We start from the raw sequence: 18,983 nt of genomic DNA, 5'->3' as shown, positions 1-18,983 counted from the left end.
TTTTATCATTGTCCAATTTTCCTTAGTTTCTATTTTCTAATAATTTATCGTCAATTGATAAAATTGATTGAGCTTAAAATTGATAAAAACGTGGGTAATTCCCTGTAACTTCTTGGTTATTTTGGATTAAAAAGTTACTGAAATATGTATTTCAATTGTCAAAAGAGTTACAGGTGATACATATCCTGTCCAGCTGCTAAATGATGAATAGATCTCGTACGTAAAACAATAATTTGTTTTTCTCCTCAGACACTTCATATACAGTTTTACTCTCATTAAACAGCCTCTCTCTTCTTTCTGTATCACAGGGCCCACAAGGTTTCCAAGGCAACCCAGGAGAGGCTGGAGAGCCTGGACAGTCTGTAAGTATCCTACAGAGGAACAGTTATTTCAGTCCTCATTACACACAGTTTATTACAAATGCTCGTTCTATAGAAAGCCTTTAACCCTCTTTTCTTCATGTGGAAACTTCAGTCACTGCTACTGTCACCACAGCTGAACTACAGTTCCATAAACACGTACTAACCTTTAATTGCTCATCGCTTACATCAATATCCTCCCCTATTTAGATATCCCCAATCTCCCCTATTTCAAAATTAACAACTCTTCAGTCGACGCTTGCGATGTTCATGTCTTGAACCCAAGTCTGACCTGCAGATTTCCCCATGATTCCCTTCCCACTTTTAGTTTTTACCCTCAATCAGCCCTTACCGAGCTTCCAGAAGTCACACCGTCCACCCTCACCTGTCAGTCCCAGTTTCCTCAGGCCGAGTCTCCCTACTGCTGTGTTAATCTGCTCCTGTGGAGCTCAGATGTGCAGCCTCTGTGTTGTGATCGTTATGTGTGATTAAGATCAAGCTTCCTTGCGGGAAATAACCTGACAGTTGCACATGGGTCATACGCGTGTTTGTGAAGACCTCAGATCCTTTTAGCTTTTGAAATGACAAGAGTCTGCACCTCTGGTCTAACCTTGAATACAAATCCTGCTAATTCTGCTCTCCTTAAGAGTTATTACCTTGTCATTATTGTCTAGGAATGTCAATACTTTGATATGCTTTTCAGAGGCTCATCGTTTCTCATTGGATTCTCATTAACTGGAGAACATACGTCATCGAAATTCAGATCGGCTAGATAATATCAATTTGATTAATGTCGGACAAGACTGCCACAGATATTCATGATTAATAGAAGTAAACGCGTTATTAGTGACAAGCTTGTATCAACGAGTGTAACTCTGAGCCGTTTGGGGAGAAAGCCAGAGTTGTCAGTACATGCTAAGAATTATGGGTGTGAACTATGTGATATTGCCCTCTGTTGGTTATGAATGGGAACGTGTGTCTCACCTTTAGTTGTTTTCTCCTTACTAATAGGGCCCGATGGGTCCCCGTGGCCCCTCCGGACCCTCTGGAAAACCTGGAGATGATGTAAGTGTGTGTCGCAACTTTATAAAACTGTTAATATGTTACCAACAAGCAGAAACTCTCACAAAGCTGATACATAGTGAAGCTTATTTAGTGGATTTCCTCATTCTTATCATTTGCAGTACATCTAGTCTGTAAAATATCAAAGTGTAGTGTCCATGTTTGACCTAAAAGATGCTCCTGTGGCCTTTTCTGACTCCCCCAATGAAATACTGTGTCATGTTTATAAAATTGTAGGTGAGTTAGTACTTATTTACCATATCTGACCTTTGACAAATAATATTCATTATATCTGATGTTGTTTTCAACATGTACCACCACAGAAAGAACCTGATTGAAGAATATTGTACATTCGTTGTTTAAATCAAAAATTTTAATTCCATGAATTTTCGCAACTAGCACTACGAGACATAACCATGCCATACAGTTAGGATTTTGCAATGTTAATTCAATTATTATATTGATTAGATTAAGTCTGTATCAGACAGAATATGGATGGATATTTTATGGGTTCCTACATTTGTTAACTGGCATATAACTTTTGTACCTGTCACTGTAATCAGTCACCATAAATGTAGTTCCTACTTTCCGCCAGAGGGTGGCGGCAGATAGGACATCAAATTGCCTCCACTAGGAGCGCTCTTTCTCAACATCACATCAACTAAGTTAAATGTTACAGTACCATATTATATCTCTTTCATTGAATTCATGAATTCACTTTTTTACATAACTTTTGTTCTCTGTTTCTGTTTCAGGGTGAGGCAGGCAAGTCCGGTAAACCAGGCGACCGTGGACCTTCTGGACCTCAGGTGAGATTTCTCGGCCTGTTGGTTCACTCTGACTTCTCAAGAATTTAGTCATTTGAATAAGAGGAAACTCACTTACTGCCAGGTTTCATTGTTTTCCTCTCCGGTGATCTTCAACCAGCCTGATTTGGGGCAACAGAACAACTTTTATGTAAACATTTATTTACACTCTAATTGACTTCACATAAAGTTATAGTGATGAAGCAAATACATCACAGCCAAGTTAGTGTTGCCTGTTATTCACATTATTTTCATTGCTCGTTTCCCCCACCTTTATTCATCAAACAACTGCCCTGCTCCACCTCTGATGGGTTAGTAAAAGTTAGTATGTGGGAAGTTGCAAGGATAATGATAAGGATAATGATTGAATGTTTTACAGGGCTGTCATATATAATTAAAATGTATTAGTTTTTATGACAAAAATGGGTTTCTTTAAAAGGCGCTTGATATTGAAGAGGTTGCCGACCCCGGCTCTAAGGTTCTGATGTTCGTTAATCTCCTGCATCTCTCCTGTTGCGTTATAGGGATCTCGTGGATTCCCAGGAACTCCCGGCCTCCCCGGCATCAAGGGACACAGAGTGAGTGTGTCCGGAGACTATTGAAGATTTCAAGGGACAGTGTTGTCGTTGTCAATTGTTTGCCTAATGGTCTCTGTGCTCTTAAATTGTAGGGTTATCCAGGTCTTGATGGTTCAAAGGGAGAAACTGGATCTCTTGGCTCCAAGGTGAGACTTTAATTCATACGTAATACTACGTATAATATAATGTATCATCTGGCTCACTCACAGTTTTTCTGTTGATTGGTGTGCATTGTCCCTGCAAAATGAATACGTACAACATTTTTAACTGATTTCAGGGAGACAGCTGTTGCAAAGATGTATAATAGGCTTCCTTTATTCTTCCGTACTAACAGCCAAACATGTCTTTCTCTCTTTAGGGCGAGTCCGGTGCTCCCGGAGAGAACGGCGCTCCCGGGCCGATGGTGTGTAATTATGGACATCTCAAACGCAACATGTGGAAACAAAAACAAAAATATGTACAGATAATTTTGTAATGTTGAACTGATAAACGATATCTTCTAATCTCCCTCACCTACGCAGGGACCTCGTGGTTTGCCTGGTGAGAGAGGGCGTCCCGGACCCAGTGGAGTTGCTGTGAGTTTTATATCAAACTTCTCATCTGAAGTGAAAAAAACAGAAGGAGAAGGAAAAAAAATAAATGATTGTAAAAAAAAGGTTTTGAAACCATAAACCGATAATATATTTTTTATTTCAGGGAGCACGCGGAAATGATGGCTTGCCAGGACCTGCTGGACCTCCAGTAAGTGTCGTTTTTAGTCTCATTCCATACGTTTTCATAATTTTTATCCCTCTCCACACACAAGCCTCCCCACAGTGTAACATCAGCCTCTCTGCCCCCACACCTGGATTTGTCAGTTGTTAATAGCTGAGCTAACAGACCGTCTTTCCCCCTCTGTAGGGCCCCGTTGGTCCCTCCGGAGCTCCAGGCTTCCCTGGCTCTCCTGGTTCAAAGGTAAGACAAAAACAAAAATACCCCCATTTCCTCCTCATCTTCCCCTTTGCTGCGTTATTCTGCCAGAATATAAAGACTTAAAGTTAAAACGGAGGACGCCGCCCGGGGAAGGTTTTGTGGGGACAAGTTGAAATGCCTGAGTGAAATCTGAGACAGCAGCTCCGCATTGAAAAGTGCTTTAACCCTCCATCTGTGTGGAAAATTAGAGGGGAGGGGGTTTTAAAATGTCATTTTCCCTCTCACTGTCTATTTCTTCTTTTTCTATCTGCTTTGCATCTGATTTATCCCTCCTGTACGGTCTGTGTCTCGTCTTAACTTACATCCAGAAACCTTAACGTAATCTTGATTGAATAGACTGAAAATATCCAACCCAAATGACCTTTAGCCAGATGAGCTTTGATTGTTTTATGAAAGCCGAGCCATCGCGTCTAAAGGGTTGAAAACTGGCTAACTTCCTTCCTTTGTCCTCCGTAGTTTAAGAAGCAGTTAAATATTGTCCACATCACTGTTCACACGGTCATCTCACACAGAATGCACCTGGCTTTTTACATCCATTTGCAAAAGCGTTATGAATGTGTATGTGTGTATGTGATATATTTGTTGTTCCTGCACTGGCCTCATCAGAACACCACTTACTTATAGAGATGGACCTCAATCCATCAACAGGTCCAGAGGGAGATGCGTTTCATTTACACGTCATAAGTACCAATTTGTTATGATGAAAAGGTGACAATACGCATCAGTTAAAGGTTTGATACAATGCACAAAGCATAAAATAGCACAATCAACAAAGATTAACAAAGCAAAATGTCAACAAAAAAAACACTCAGGTGAAACACACAGGTGAAATATACGGAATAATAACTGTGAGAAAAGCGTTGTGTGTTCAGGCAAATCACTGTAACAGAGAAAACAATTATTCCTGAGCTAAACTGCAGCAATGTGAGGATATTAAATCACAACACAACTGAAACCTGAAGATAACAAAGCTCAATACTTAATCTAAATACAGAGCCAACAGACGTCCTCTCATCAAATACATGTATACATGTATACAGTGGTGTACAACTAAAATAGCCTACTCAGGTAAAGCACAAGTATTTCAGAATTGTTTTTCTTTATTGTTATTTATATATTGTTAACAGTTAACATTTAAAGCATATTAAAAGGTCAATTTGAGATCTTACTAAGTGTTCTCTTATTAATACTCCTCTGACTCTGCACAATTACAGCTAGTGTCAAAAGTATGTCAAGTACACGCTCAAACCTTCGGTTTTTAAGTGAGTTCATCTTTTCGTTTACTCTTTCGCATATTTAGAATTGGGTGTTTTTTCTTATTATTTCTGTTTCTGTTTTACAATTTAAATTGTACACACCTTGTGTGTTTACCTTTAGGGTTGCATTCATGTTCCTAATAATCTTAATCTAATAATAATAATCTAACCCTACCCCTCACCCTTTATTCATGTTTCAGATCATTTTATAGTGTTGTTGATGTGTGTTGATTGTTAAACTTTCCGGGATCTTTACTAACATATTAATTCAGTGACATACCTATTTTTCCTCTCCTCTCTTTTGCTAACCAGGGGGAAGCTGGTCCTACTGGTGCTCGTGGTCCTGAGGGTGCTCAGGGACCCCGCGGAGAGTCTGGGACTCCCGGATCGTCCGGACCGTCTGGTGCTTCTGTAAGTGATTAGCTATAGCCAAGCATCACTGAAGACCAAACCTCCATGTGTTTTGTCCGTGTCAGCTACATTCATTTGTTTGTCTGCAGGTAATGGATAACTTGTAGATACAAGCTGTTATGATTATTGCATTGACTTCCTTTGTTTTTTTAAATCCACAGGGGAACCCTGGTACTGATGGTATCCCTGGATCCAAAGGATCAGCTGTAAGTAAAAAGCTATTTCAAACTAACTATCACTTACTGGGTATTTTTAACTCTGAAGCGCTGCTGATGTGTTCTCATAAAATGGATCAGATATATAGAATATATGAATTGCAAATCTGACACATTTTCTTTTAATGTCACTTATAGTCAAATCTGTGCGGATGAGTTGTACACTCCATCCATTCACGTGGTTGACTGACGTCCCGTCTTGTACTCGTTAGGGTGCTCCTGGTATTGCTGGTGCTCCTGGTTTCCCCGGACCTCGTGGACCTCCCGGGCCTCAGGGAGCAACTGGACCTCTCGGGCCCAAAGGAACATCTGTATGTACTTTCAGTTTTCAGTTTCGGGCCAATATCCAAGTTTATAACCAGTTTATGATGCTGCACATTTTAAATAATAACATAGCACTGAAAAAAAACTATCTGTGTTGTTTTTTAGGGAGACCCGGGTATCCCAGGCTTCAAGGGAGAGGCCGGACCCAAAGGAGAATTTGTGAGTTTTTTTATCACCTGTATTCTATGCTAAGATTGTTACCATGCTAAACAAAATCTAAACATTGATATTTACTGCAGGACGGTAGATGAAATATTTGAACTAGATGGGCTTCCTCTCTGCCTGTAATAACATTTTGCGGATGTGATTTTCAGGGACCGGTTGGTATGCAGGGAATTACTGGCCCACAAGGAGAAGAAGGCAAGAGAGGACCAAGGGGGGAGGCTGGTGCAGCTGGACCAATTGGACCTCCCGGAGAGAGAGTAAGTATCATCTAAATGGTTGAAAACTAAATAATCATTTATGTTATTTATGTGCTTGGCAACACACCAACATTATGGCTCTATTTGATAAAGTTTCGTACCAAAAAATTGAAATAAAATGTTTTGTCACTGTATCAGCGATGAATCGCATAGGTCTGTATATCACAAATAATACATATTGAAATAATAATTCCAATGAAAATAGCATTTAGATTAAATTGTTTAAGGACCCAATGAGATTCAGTGATTGAAGCATTGTTTTTATAATACAGCCCTGACTCTTGTGCTGTGTTTTCTGTGTAGGGAACCCCCGGTAACCGTGGTTTCCCTGGTCAAGATGGTCTTGCTGGTCCAAAGGTGAGCATGACCAGTTACACTCGTTCCCGATATATCTCGTTGTTGCCGCTGTTGAGACCGATGTACCGATGCATCTAGAGGAAACCGACCTGGCAGATTCTACTCACTCAGTGACCTTCAATTAAAACCATAGAGAACATTAAGTTTCCACTATTGTAGTGGTGTCGAGCTCTGCAGAGTCATCAAAACTAGTAAATAAGTCCTAGATCGTAAGTCTTGGCAGAATTCAGGATTTTGACAATGTAAAAATTTTGTTTTAGTTTTTGTCCAAAAACGTTAATATTCCCACCTTTAGGGAGCATTACAAGCAGTAATGACAATAACACAAACTATACACGACCATATTAACTTAGTTAATGTCTAGTATCAGTTGTCAAGAGGCAGAAATTAAGAATAACGGATAATGCACATATGGATGAAATACCGGGTCGAATAAATATGGCCAAATAGTGTGCAGAAAAGACATTAAATGTAATTTAAGTATTTCTCAGAGATCTAGAAATCTAGATATGATAGAAATCTGATTTGGATAATAAGTTCCCTCTAGAGGTTACGAGAAAATGGCTTTCAGATGCAAAAAGCAAAACAATGTGTGCGGCATACAGGCAGCAGTGTGCACACAACTCCCCCTTTAGGTCTCAAGATGGCAGCATCGCTCTGAGCCCCGTCAGGCTCTGGTGACCTACATCTCCCCAATCCCCAAGCACAGCTTTTCATTTGCCATTATCTTCCCCTCACACTTTCATTTGTGCCTAAATGAATCCGTCAGACTCTAATCGCCTCATCTCCAGCAGGTCAATGAAACTCCTTCACTCTTTTGAAAGGGAAACTTATTTTAACTTTAACTTATTTCTTCTGGGTATTTAGAGTTGAAGTGATTGAGTGATCAGCCTCTGATTTTATTCCCTCTCTCTCATTCCAGGGAGCCCCTGGTGAGCGCGGCCCCTCTGGAGCAAGTGGTCCCAAGGGTGCCAACGGTGACCCTGGCCGTCCTGGAGAGGCTGGCCTGCTTGGTGCCCGAGTAAGAACTTCTCCTATTCATAGTACCGCAGACATGGATGTTATTGATGTGCAGAAATGTGTTTTCAAACATACAGCAATAAGGAAAGAATCAGTGACTGTAGCATATATATATATATATAATACATGCAATGTTAGATCAGAAGTTATCGTTTAGCTGAAGATCTGCTAGTCCTTATTCGTTGCTGAACACATCACTGCTGTTCTGTGAAAGAAAAGTATCCCCATTTGATGCTTTGGGACAATGAATATCTGAGATAATCCTGTGTGTATTCACAATTTATAACGTTATCATACGTACAACCATATCTTAACCAAGCATAGATCTTTCCCTGCTATATTAATATTTTGAATCTGATATATTGCACCTTTGAAGACTGAGGCGATTAACTATTGCACCTCCATAAAGTTGGGAGACTCAAAGTGGATTACGATAAAGAGCCTGAAATAAATCATCAGATTTATTGCGATGATACGGAGATATCCTCCTTTTTATTCCACACATTTTTCTTGCTTGTCAAACCTGGCACATTCATTATCCACAATGCAATGTGGCCACTTTAGTTGGAGATCCAGAGGTTTTAGGTTAGTGTTATCTAACGTAAAGGTCTGATAAGCTTACTTCTTTATATCCCCTCACCTCAAGATTATTTTTATTTTCAAACTTGTGGTCTTAAGAAACTGCCGCAGTATCTCTCGGCAGATTGAATTGGTAGAATTTCCCTTTAACAAGATAAAATCTCTAAACCCCTAACTGAGAATATCCAGGCAGGAATGGTTTCCACTGGACAGCATCATGTGTGGAAAAGAACTGTAGTGGACGGAGGCCATTAATACCAGTTGCCTTAAACACACTCATTCATATTTCACATTTCCATCAGTAGGTGTTGAACTGCTGCCTGATGCACTTTGAGCCAATTTAGAGGTGTAAATTCCGTTTCCCACAATGCCATATGTTCCCACCTTCTGTTAGCATGTGCCTGCTTAGACGGGGGTTTGATGACTCATGCGGATTTCGTCCGTGTCTGTTTTTTTTCTGATAGGGCCTCACCGGACGCCCCGGAGACGCTGGTCCCCAAGGCAAAGTTGGACCTTCTGTAGGTGCACTTCGGTTGTGATGTGGATGTTGTCTCCTTGTAAATCAATATGAACGATCACGCCCGTGTCCTCCTGACGCAATGACGATCGCCGCGGACGTATCAACCCTTTATCTTGTGTCTCAAATGAGCTCAACGGTCCTACATTTCATAGCGACTTAAATGTTTATCATTTCTTCACTGTGTGGAAAGCCTCGCGAAGGGAATTATCTTAACTGGAACCCTCCCTAAACTGAGTGGATTTCAATCGATTAGCCCCTCATGTCGTCTGTGTAGCTGAAGCCTTCTTACGTCCTGCAGTCTTACCACGCTGAAATACATTTCTTCGTTGGCCAAATGACAATTTTCCCGCGACTGTGTGATTGAAAGCATTATGGCTTACCGACAGAATAAGCAGCGGTTTCATTCAGTGACTGATTGAGGGGCCGGCTGGACAGACGGATTATGATTGAGGCATTATTTTACCTTTATTTCCTTTATTTACAGGCTTTCCTATTTTACCAATGTGGGGGTTCTATTTACGGTACTTAGTTATTTAGGAACAATGAAAATGAAAATAAATCCAGTAACCGTTGGGTATCCCGAGGTCATAGCATACCGCCTGACCACCGCACACAATTCTCCTCTCCATTCCACACCCCCCCAGTCTAAATCCCAGTGTGATTGGATTTTCCTCGCTCTCAGACTCAGCAACTGCTTTTTACTCTTCAGGACCACATGATTGCTTGTACTATATAGTACCTGATGATTTCATTGGATTTCTCTGTATCGTAATTTCTAGTTCTTAAATGCGTTCTGTAAGTAGATAATAACTGGACTTTGCTTGAACAGGGAGGTTCTGGCGAGGACGGTCGTCCGGGACCCCCGGGCCCTCAGGGAGCCCGTGGGCAGCCGGGTGTCATGGGATTCCCCGGACCAAAGGGAGCAACTGTGAGTCGTCATATGAGCACTTTAAATTGTGAATGCGTGAATAAGATGAAGGTGTAAGCTGTATAGGAGGAAAAGCTCACCTGTTAAAGGCCAATAACACTTTTGTTGAATTGTTTGCGTTAAATAGAAACTGAAGTGCCGCGGAACAGTTCCATGCCGTTTCACCCATTCTGCTCTCACAATAGATGCAGAACGGAGCACATTTATGTCACTAACCACCGCATTTTGTTTCTGTTGTGATTAAGGGTGAACCTGGCAAGTCTGGCGAGAAAGGTCTGGGTGGCGCTCCTGGTCTGAGGGTGAGATGTTCACCTTTTCTGCTGCCAAATAGAGTTTACAAGTGCTGTTATTTCAAAATACAAAATATTCAGTTCATATGTAAATTAATTATACAATAATAATAGTAATAACACAAAAGGTGGCTCTTTTTGTAAACTACAACTAAAAGCAAACATTATTTAAAACCTAGAGGAAAAGAAGTAGCTGCTCGAGTAGCACAGACAGTGTGTTAGTTGGTTGTTTTCCATCCTATGAATTATTTTACTCTCCATTGATCTAATATCATTTCTGCAGTAGAGCTTGCACATGAGACGCAAGTTGAAAAGCTTTGTTACAGCTATCAGAAATCATTTAATAGCATCACCTTTGGCTTAACTGTTGATATCTATCTATTAAAAAAATATCATCATTCATTCATTCATCCCTCTCTTGGATCCTGTCCTCAGGGTCTGCCTGGCAAAGATGGAGAAACCGGCGCGTCTGGCCCCCCCGGCCCTGCTGTAAGTATCTCGATCGCTCCATCCCGCTCCATATAGAGTCAATACTGAGATGGTTAAATGATTGAAGCATTTATTTTTAGAGAGATGCATGAATGAAACATGTTCCCACCACCTCAAACATCAAAGTGGAATGTGGTCTATGATAGAAGTTGATTGTGGTTCTGGATTGTGAATGATCTGTTTAGGGCCCAGCTGGAGAGCGAGGAGAGCAAGGACAGCCCGGTCCCTCAGGATTCCAGGTAAGACTATCTGCTTAAATATTTGACTTGATTTGCTCTGTGAAGGTTAATGTATGACTATGAAAATCAACCAGTTTTCTTACTTTATAAATACTCCGTCCTACCGTGTGCTGACTTTTTACTGTACCTGAAATCGTTCTGATTTTTGTTTGTTTTTGCTTACATCTTTTTGGTTTCTCTGCTGTGCTCAGGGTCTGCCTGGACCTCCTGGCCCCCCTGGTGAGGGAGGCAAGCCTGGAGACCAGGTGAGTGTCCAATTTTTGGGCAAATATAGCTCAATTTTTAACCTAGAGCCAGTAGAAGTATTAGCAATAGCATCGGTTACTTTTTTTTCCAGCATACATATTGTGATTTGTCATGTACTGAGCCTATTTATCTTTTCATTAAACGCCTCCTTTTCTCCTGTAAGGGTGTTCCTGGAGAAGGTGGAGCGGCTGGTGCTACTGGACCCAGAGTAAGTCGACAGTTCCTATTTAACTTTGCTGCTGTTTCACTGACTGAATGTCAGAAATGACGCTGATTGTCCTTGCGTTGCCTTTCAGGGTGAGCGTGGTTTCCCTGGAGAGCGAGGAGCTGCCGGCTCTCAGGGTCTGCAGGGACCTCGGGGTCTGCCTGGAACTCCTGGAACTGACGGACCCAAGGTGAGACCGAGCGGGGAGACGGGTTTCCAATCGTTAGCGAGAACTCACACCGCTGGCAAATAGGCGTGCGTGGTGCTACCGCCCAGAACTTGCTCCTCACATGCAGCAGCAGTGAAACATGATGTCATTAAACAGTAATAACCTCAGGTGTTTGTGACTCGAGCTCTGTTCATCCCGTGTTTTTACCCCGCAAAAGAAGTGTTTATTTGCGAGACTTTACCCAGATGCTGATACATCTTGGCCAATAGATGTTTGTGTTGCGTCGGCTGTACAAAATACAACCTCTGAGGGATGAACTGAATTGAAGGGTCAAAGATCGGAGGAAGAGGCGCAGCTAAATATGACAGCACCATAATCCAAGTGAGACAAAGAGGTGGCCTCAAAATGCTGAGAAGGGGGTCAATGGAAAATTTCAATTTGACTTTGTCCCTGAGCAAGACAAGCAAGTTTCTCCCCAGATGCTTTACAGCAGCATACTTCTAATACTTAATATAGGGATTGCATTTATACCAGTCTAAGTACCAGTCAAAACTTTGGACACCCGTTCTCACTGAATGTAATGAGAAAATGTTTCCAAACTTTTGACTGCTGCTGTATGCACATGGAAATAAGTCATAATAACTGACATTTTTTCTGTTTTAGAAGGAAATACAATCTTCTCCACATTTTTAAACCGGTAGTTCGGTGTATTTATCAGGCAAGACTGTCAATTTCTTAGAAGTCTTCAGCGAATTCCAGTCTCTGCAGTAAGTCGTCACAGCTGCACAGAGGAAGAGCTCAGAGCGGCTGCAATGCTCCCTGATGGACTGTTATCAGACTTTAATCCCGGTTCACAGGTTTTATTTCCTTAAGGTCAGCCTGGTGTGGATAGAGAGGATGAGGATTATATAGCCGGTGTCCACGGGGAAGGGACGAGTAGGAAATCCCTGAAGCTCGATTCTAAGAAATATAAAGAGACTTTAAATCCACCCCCTAAAATAAAAATAGTTTGAATGCATTCACCCCCAACATGAAGACTTTGTGAGTCCAGGGGTTAAGACTTAAGGACTGGAAGAAGGCAGCAGAGTTTTGTGTTTGTGCGTCTGATCCCGAGTGTGTCTAGAGAGAAAGCGCTGCTGATAAGCCTGAAGGCTTCTCACCAGGACTCGGTCTGCTTACAAAAATAATTAATCCTGCATTTCCCCCCGTTATCTCGCCTTTGATGTGTGGAGTAGAACGGGTGTTACAGTACAACTTATCCTACTTGAATTACGGAATGAAATGTCAAATCATAAGGATATTTGGTAATAGAGGTTTGTCTTTGTTTAATATTGTTAGAATAGTTGGTTGTTTAGTTAATTGTGTTTGGTTTGAATTAATCCAGGAACTAAATGACCTGTGTCAGGTAAATAATATTACTATCAGCTATTTTTTATTCTTTCAGTCCCTAGGAAACCTCGAACAGAGAATGCTTAAACAGATGGCCACTTTTATTATGTCTTCTCACTCTGCTACAGCACTGATTGTGTGTTTCTGACTCATGTCCCAATAAACACACAACACAAGTCCCAAAACAGTATGGATGTGAAGGACCTTTTTTCTGCATATCCTCTTCATCTATTTCTGCTTCATCATAGGGAGCCATTGGACCGGGTGGTGCTGGTGGAGCCCAGGGACCCCCTGGCCTGCAGGGAATGCCCGGAGAGCGGGGAGGAGCTGGCGTTCCTGGACCCAAAGGAGACAGAGTAAGTCACCATTTTACGAAAGTGATAATGGCTAAATATATTTGTGCTCATATCCATATTAATAAAATATTTTTGAAATAATATTATTTCTAGTAATTATATGTATTTATTTTTTAAGTTGGAATTTCCACCTATGCCTATGCACCTGTCAGGTGACTGAATGTGTTTACATTTCCACAGGGGGACCTCGGAGAGAAAGGACCTGAAGGTGCTTCTGGCAAAGATGGTGGAAGAGTGAGTTCTGCCATTGTGATCATTAGTCAACGTACCCGTATTTCCACTCCTACATCTCTTGAATAATCAATGTCCAGTCCTTTTTTATCTGAAATAATGTTTTATTACAAATGGGAACATCATTTTTTCTTTTAAGGCTGCTATCAAGACAAAAATGTATTTCTAATGCCAAATTTTCTCTTAACCTTCTGTTTCCTGTCACAGGGTCTCACTGGTCCCATCGGTCCTCCTGGTCCTGGTGGTCCCAATGGCGAGAAGGTACTTTTAATTATTACGTAGCTATCGGCAGGTTATCACTATAATATTTTCTCATAGTGTTTTTTGTTAAACATTGCTCTGAGTTCAAATCAAATGTCTAGGTGTATATAATTTTACTATGATTGTAGCAGATCCAACTGCACACTTGTGTGTTGCTGATGCTAATATGTTTCCTTACTAAGGGTGAATCCGGTCCTGCTGGTCCTTCTGGAGCTCCTGGTACCCGCGGAACTCCTGTGAGTGTCACTAAACATCACTGAATAGTAGTTTTTGTAAAATATAAAATAATAGATATAAAAATATAGCTGTCTATGTTGAAGATTTCAATAGATTTGCTACCTGAAATAATCTCTTAGTGTATGTTTCCTCTCTTCCGTCCTATTTCAGGGGGACAGGGGTGAGACTGGACCTCCTGGCCCTGCTGGATTTGCTGGACCTCCTGTAAGTAACAATAGCAAAACCAACCAACCCTTAGGTCTGCAGAGGTCTTAAGAGCATGACTACAAAAGTAAAGGCATAAATTGTGTGGATCAGACTCAGCAATACTATTTCACAACAACAAGTCGTTGTCAAAACTGAGTCGGGCATTCCTGGTCCACTATTTACAAGTATTTTGTTTTTTTTGTTATGCCGCAGGGTATTAAGGGAATTGAGAAGGATCCTCCTCAATGTATTGGATGACATATTTGTCCATATTTATTCCACTATTTCTGTCTTATTTCAGGGTTCTGACGGTCAGCCGGGGATCAAGGGAGAGCAGGGAGAATCTGGACAGAAGGGTGACGCTGGAGCTCCTGGACCTCAAGGACCTTCTGGTGCCCCTGGACCTGCAGTGAGTGTTTTTCTGGACTTTGCCTGAGCCCTAAATAATTAGGGGTTAATCCTTAATCCCAGTTTTTCCAAACACATTTAAAGCCACAGAAAGTTTGTTGTGGAATTGTTATTTATAGACTTTAAATTAAGTAAAGTATATTTTTGTCTTCCAGGGTCCTACCGGTGTTTTTGGACCTAAAGGTGCTCGGGGTGCTCAGGGACCTTCTGTGAGTGAAGTTTTGAAAATGTATTTATATAATATAAATATAGTAGTAGTATTATTGCAGGCTTTTTCTAAATGAATCTCTCTCTTTCAGGGAGCCACTGGTTTCCCTGGAGCTGCTGGCCGAGTTGGACCCCCTGGTCCCAATGTAAGTTTGCTACCGAACCCAACTGCCTTCAAACACATTGCTGGTTCCATAAACATTCATTTACTTAACAACATAGTTCGCTGTCACACATTTTCAAATAGTTTGACTGCTAGTTTAACAGTATACTTATTTTTACACCGACTTCTAGGATGAATAAACTTTTTTACCGGAGTTGTTGTAGTTTAAGAATATTCGCTTGCTAGAAGGAGGTGCAACACTTTTTGAACAACAAGTCTGAGGCTGGATAATCTCTAAAATAATAACAATACACAGTGTGTATGTTAAGTCATCTCCTCACTTGTTCTAGGGTAATCCTGGACCCGCTGGACCTGCCGGCCCCTCCGGTAAAGATGGACCCAAGGGTGTGAGGGGAGATAACGGGCCCATGGGCCGACAGGGTGACGCTGGGCTGCGCGGCCCAGCTGGTACTCCTGGAGAGAAGGGAGATGCTGGAGAGGACGGTCCTCCTGTGAGTTTGTTGTATATTTAATCATACTCCTGGTAAAAGTTAAGATTATTCTGGGCTTTTTCATTTATTAACGGCTCTGTCATAGTTTATTACGGTACACCCACTCAGAATATCAGAATATCAGAATGGGCCTGAAAAACCCAGCAGACCTATTGTAGTACATTGTGTCTGTGATTTAAAGATGACTTTCTATAATGCGTTGGAATAAAACAAAGACACAATTATAGTTACATGATACCGAATCACTTAATTCTCTTCTCTCCTCTCTCAGGGTCCCCTCGGTCCTTCGGGGCCTCAGGGTTTGGGTGGTCAGCGTGGTATCGTCGGTCTGCCCGGACAGCGTGGTGAGAGAGGTTTCCCTGGTCTGCCTGGTCCTTCTGTAAGTAACGTGCTGTTTGCTTTATTGAACAACTCAGAGATTTTAAGACGTGAACCGGCTGTGTGGACATGTAAATTGATTGATGTGGATTGAATTGTTAAAAAACAGCTCCGAAATGGATTTAGACTAAAGCTGGCCTGTGGTTGGCCGGTCTTTAGGATAGTCACTGCTTCGATGCTGCTTCGATGTGATGGGGCGTTGATCCTCAGCTAAATAGCTTCACTCAATATATAATGGCAGAAGTGTGAGTGAATGTACCACTGGCAAGAATCACTCAACCAATAGGAAGTGTGGAAATGAGTCCTCGTTCCGTCTCTCCTTTTAGGGTGAGCCTGGAAAGCAGGGAGCTTCTGGCGGCAGTGGAGACCGCGGACCCCCCGGACCCGTTGGACCACCTGGACTCACTGGACCTGCAGGAGAGCCTGGCCGAGAGGTGGGAGAGTGGTCAACACACATGTGTGTGTTTGTCTTTTCATGTCCTATGACTTGAGGCCAAGTGGATTGAAAACAACGGCAATTTGCATCATGTATATATTTGCGTTGCTTAAGCTCTGGACCATGAATGCGTTTGTTTGGAGCGGCGCTCATTATGCAGCTGATCAGTATTCAATAGGACATCTGGCTTGGTGGACATGGAAGCTATTAACAATTAATATTGTCCTCTGACAGGGCAACGCTGGATCCGATGGACCTCCCGGTAGAGATGGTGCTACTGGAATCAAGGTGAGGAAAACACACAGTCGTGCTACAAACGGTGCATAAGTCAAAACCTCGGTGTTGTAGGATCCTGTACCTGCACAGTTTTCAGATATGCTGTTACTCAGGTTTGGGAAATGCTTTTATTTGTCATGTGTTGCAATTGCGGGGAAATTGGAATTGCGTTAGTGACAGGAATAGATTTGCGCCCTGCTTGGCTGACAACAACATATCATTAAAATGAACTCAATTTATTCACATATAACTCATCATGTTTATTTATAATCCATATGAAACCTGTGATTTCTGTGTACGCACATGAACTCCACAACAATATCATGATTATTATGACTATTGTAATGATTTTTTTTGAATGATTATTACTTTATTATCAATCATCATAACAATAGTTGTAGCTCTTCTGAAATGACTCACCTTTCTGCTTCAGGGTGACCGTGGCAACACTGGTCCTGCTGGTGCTCCCGGTGCTTCAGGTGCTCCCGGTGTTTCCGGCCCTGTCGGTCCCACCGGCAAACAGGGAGACAGAGGAGAGAGTGTGAGTAGTGACTCCAAAACTAACATTTCTTTCCAAGTGTCAGTTTATTTATCATTGTTAAGTGAAGAACAGCATCATTTACGAAGGGGGTGTATTTTACTGCTAGAAATCTGAAAGTGGTACCGGAGACGGCCGGTGGTTAAATAAAATAAAAAAACTTCTACCTATTTTACTTTTATCTACAGCATTTAGTGTTTCCAGGTTTTAAATGAAAGTACTCCTAAATAGTCGTTGGTTTAAAATAAATCTTAACCCAGAGGAAATATTAACCTTTCTCTGATTGTAACGTGAATCCTTATGGGAAGATTCACACTGTTCTTACGTTACATGTGTACGTATTAACAGATGGATTTGATGACCTCATTTAAATACAATACATGTCAATGAAGACAACAGTTACAGTATTTTCGGCAGGTTAAAAAAAATTACGTGATAGTTAGCATACACAAAAATGTACAATGTAATCTAACACTTGATTGTAGGTGGAATCTGTCTCTTTAAAGCAGTTCTCTTGTACTTCATGCTTGAGCTGTAACGTCACATTATTTTGTTTTTCTTTCACAGGGTGCACAAGGACCTTCTGGGGCTCCAGGACCTGCTGGAGCCAGAGGAATGCCTGTATGTGTCTTTGCGAACATTAACCAGAATACCCGCATGCACAATTTTTTCAATTTACAATAAAAGGGAGAAAAAAAATCCATCTACTGAAAAAGGGAAATTTAGCCTTGAATTTCTATTTTTCAACCAATCAAACATTTCCCCTGATTATCTTGTTGTCCAATTGTTCTCAGGGACCTCAAGGACCCCGCGGTGACAAGGGTGAGGGTGGAGAGTCTGGTGAGAGAGGACAGAAGGGACACAGAGGCTTCACTGGTCTGCAGGGTCTGCCCGGACCTCCGGTGAGCACCAATTATAATCACTAGAAATCGTTACAATATAAAGAATTTTAGTGGTAAAGTGTGGGAGAAGTATTATACAAATCAAGCGTGCTAAATGCTACAGAAAACCTTATGTATGAATGTGATTATTATCTGATAAGGGTCAAGCTGGAGACCAGGGGGCTACCGGACCCGCTGGACCTTCTGGACAAAGAGTGAGTAACAAAGCTGCTAAAATACTGGGAAGATCCCTTTGAATTCTATTTCTTCACCTGCAGTATCTTCAGTGCTTAAAATCAACATCTCCACATGTGTTTGTAGGGACCACCTGGACCTGTTGGTCCCAGTGGAAAGGATGGTGGAAACGGACAACCGGGACCCATTGGACCACCCGGACCTCGCGGTCGTAGTGGAGAGACCGGCCCCTCTGTGAGTACCCAAAGAGCTGTTACAAGACAGTCACACATGTTACGTGGGAGGCACCATTTATTTACAAATTTAGTTATGTAGAGACTACGTGAAAGAACAAAATAATTAAAATCCTGGACTACAAATCAAGTTTGCAAGCAGCGTTTTCTGAATCCACTGTGGGCAATAAAGGGATAAACGGAGGACGTTTGTTGTCTGAATGAAGATGAAGAATTATGCAACATTTATAAGCAAGAAATGAGAAGACACAAGCTGCACAAACATACATATGGTGGTGTAGTGCCAAATGTAATGCTTTCGCCTTTTTCCTTGTTCCTCTAAGGGGCCCTCTGGAAACCCTGGACCCCCCGGTCTTCCTGGCCCCCCCGGCCCCGGCATTGACATGTCCGCCTTCGCTGGTCTGGGTCAAACCGAAAAGTCCGTCGATCCTCTCAGGTACATGAGGGCCGACCAAGCTTCAGGAAACCTCCGCCAGCACGACGCCGAGGTCGACGCCACGCTAAAATCTCTCAACAACCAGATTGAGAACATCCGCAGCCCGGAGGGATCCAGGAAGAACCCGGCTCGCACCTGCAGAGACCTGAAGCTCTGCCATCCGGACTGGAAGAGCGGTGAGTGACACGCTGCGAAATCGGTCACAATGTGGGGGAGATAATGAAGCAAGCATAGGCCAGGTGGAGGCTTGCGTTTCGTGGAGTCAAAACGTAG

At 42.0% G+C, this 18,983-nt stretch overlaps 1 protein-coding gene across 2 annotated transcripts in view; it reads left to right on the top strand.

The window, feature by feature from the left end:
* col2a1b (collagen, type II, alpha 1b) overlaps positions 1–18,983 on the top strand; it is a 32,058-nt gene that overhangs the window by 11,083 nt on the left and 1,992 nt on the right. For both annotated transcript variants that reach the window (XM_040203814.2, XM_078091823.1), the window contains 42 exons: positions 309–362; positions 1,371–1,424; positions 2,177–2,230; positions 2,752–2,805; positions 2,898–2,951; positions 3,164–3,208; positions 3,327–3,380; positions 3,502–3,546; positions 3,706–3,759; positions 5,346–5,444; positions 5,606–5,650; positions 5,872–5,970; positions 6,089–6,142; positions 6,298–6,405; positions 6,709–6,762; positions 7,685–7,783; positions 8,826–8,879; positions 9,711–9,809; positions 10,055–10,108; positions 10,535–10,588; positions 10,774–10,827; positions 11,019–11,072; positions 11,237–11,281; positions 11,370–11,468; positions 13,085–13,192; positions 13,373–13,426; positions 13,631–13,684; positions 13,867–13,920; positions 14,072–14,125; positions 14,409–14,516; positions 14,671–14,724; positions 14,815–14,868; positions 15,176–15,337; positions 15,609–15,716; positions 16,042–16,149; positions 16,386–16,439; positions 16,861–16,968; positions 17,533–17,586; positions 17,760–17,867; positions 18,008–18,061; positions 18,168–18,275; positions 18,598–18,886. In XM_040203814.2, coding sequence (XP_040059748.2) covers positions 309–362; positions 1,371–1,424; positions 2,177–2,230; positions 2,752–2,805; positions 2,898–2,951; positions 3,164–3,208; positions 3,327–3,380; positions 3,502–3,546; positions 3,706–3,759; positions 5,346–5,444; positions 5,606–5,650; positions 5,872–5,970; positions 6,089–6,142; positions 6,298–6,405; positions 6,709–6,762; positions 7,685–7,783; positions 8,826–8,879; positions 9,711–9,809; positions 10,055–10,108; positions 10,535–10,588; positions 10,774–10,827; positions 11,019–11,072; positions 11,237–11,281; positions 11,370–11,468; positions 13,085–13,192; positions 13,373–13,426; positions 13,631–13,684; positions 13,867–13,920; positions 14,072–14,125; positions 14,409–14,516; positions 14,671–14,724; positions 14,815–14,868; positions 15,176–15,337; positions 15,609–15,716; positions 16,042–16,149; positions 16,386–16,439; positions 16,861–16,968; positions 17,533–17,586; positions 17,760–17,867; positions 18,008–18,061; positions 18,168–18,275; positions 18,598–18,886 — 3,232 coding nt within the window. The remainder of the gene's footprint in view (positions 1–308; positions 363–1,370; positions 1,425–2,176; positions 2,231–2,751; positions 2,806–2,897; positions 2,952–3,163; positions 3,209–3,326; positions 3,381–3,501; positions 3,547–3,705; positions 3,760–5,345; positions 5,445–5,605; positions 5,651–5,871; positions 5,971–6,088; positions 6,143–6,297; positions 6,406–6,708; positions 6,763–7,684; positions 7,784–8,825; positions 8,880–9,710; positions 9,810–10,054; positions 10,109–10,534; positions 10,589–10,773; positions 10,828–11,018; positions 11,073–11,236; positions 11,282–11,369; positions 11,469–13,084; positions 13,193–13,372; positions 13,427–13,630; positions 13,685–13,866; positions 13,921–14,071; positions 14,126–14,408; positions 14,517–14,670; positions 14,725–14,814; positions 14,869–15,175; positions 15,338–15,608; positions 15,717–16,041; positions 16,150–16,385; positions 16,440–16,860; positions 16,969–17,532; positions 17,587–17,759; positions 17,868–18,007; positions 18,062–18,167; positions 18,276–18,597; positions 18,887–18,983) is intronic.

Source organism: Gasterosteus aculeatus, chromosome 17 (genome assembly GCF_964276395.1).
Source record: "Gasterosteus aculeatus chromosome 17, fGasAcu3.hap1.1, whole genome shotgun sequence".
Lineage (NCBI taxonomy): Eukaryota > Metazoa > Chordata > Actinopteri > Perciformes > Gasterosteidae > Gasterosteus > Gasterosteus aculeatus.
The sequence above is the reverse complement of the archived record's forward strand: the minus strand, read 5'-3'. Positions and strand labels throughout refer to the sequence as shown.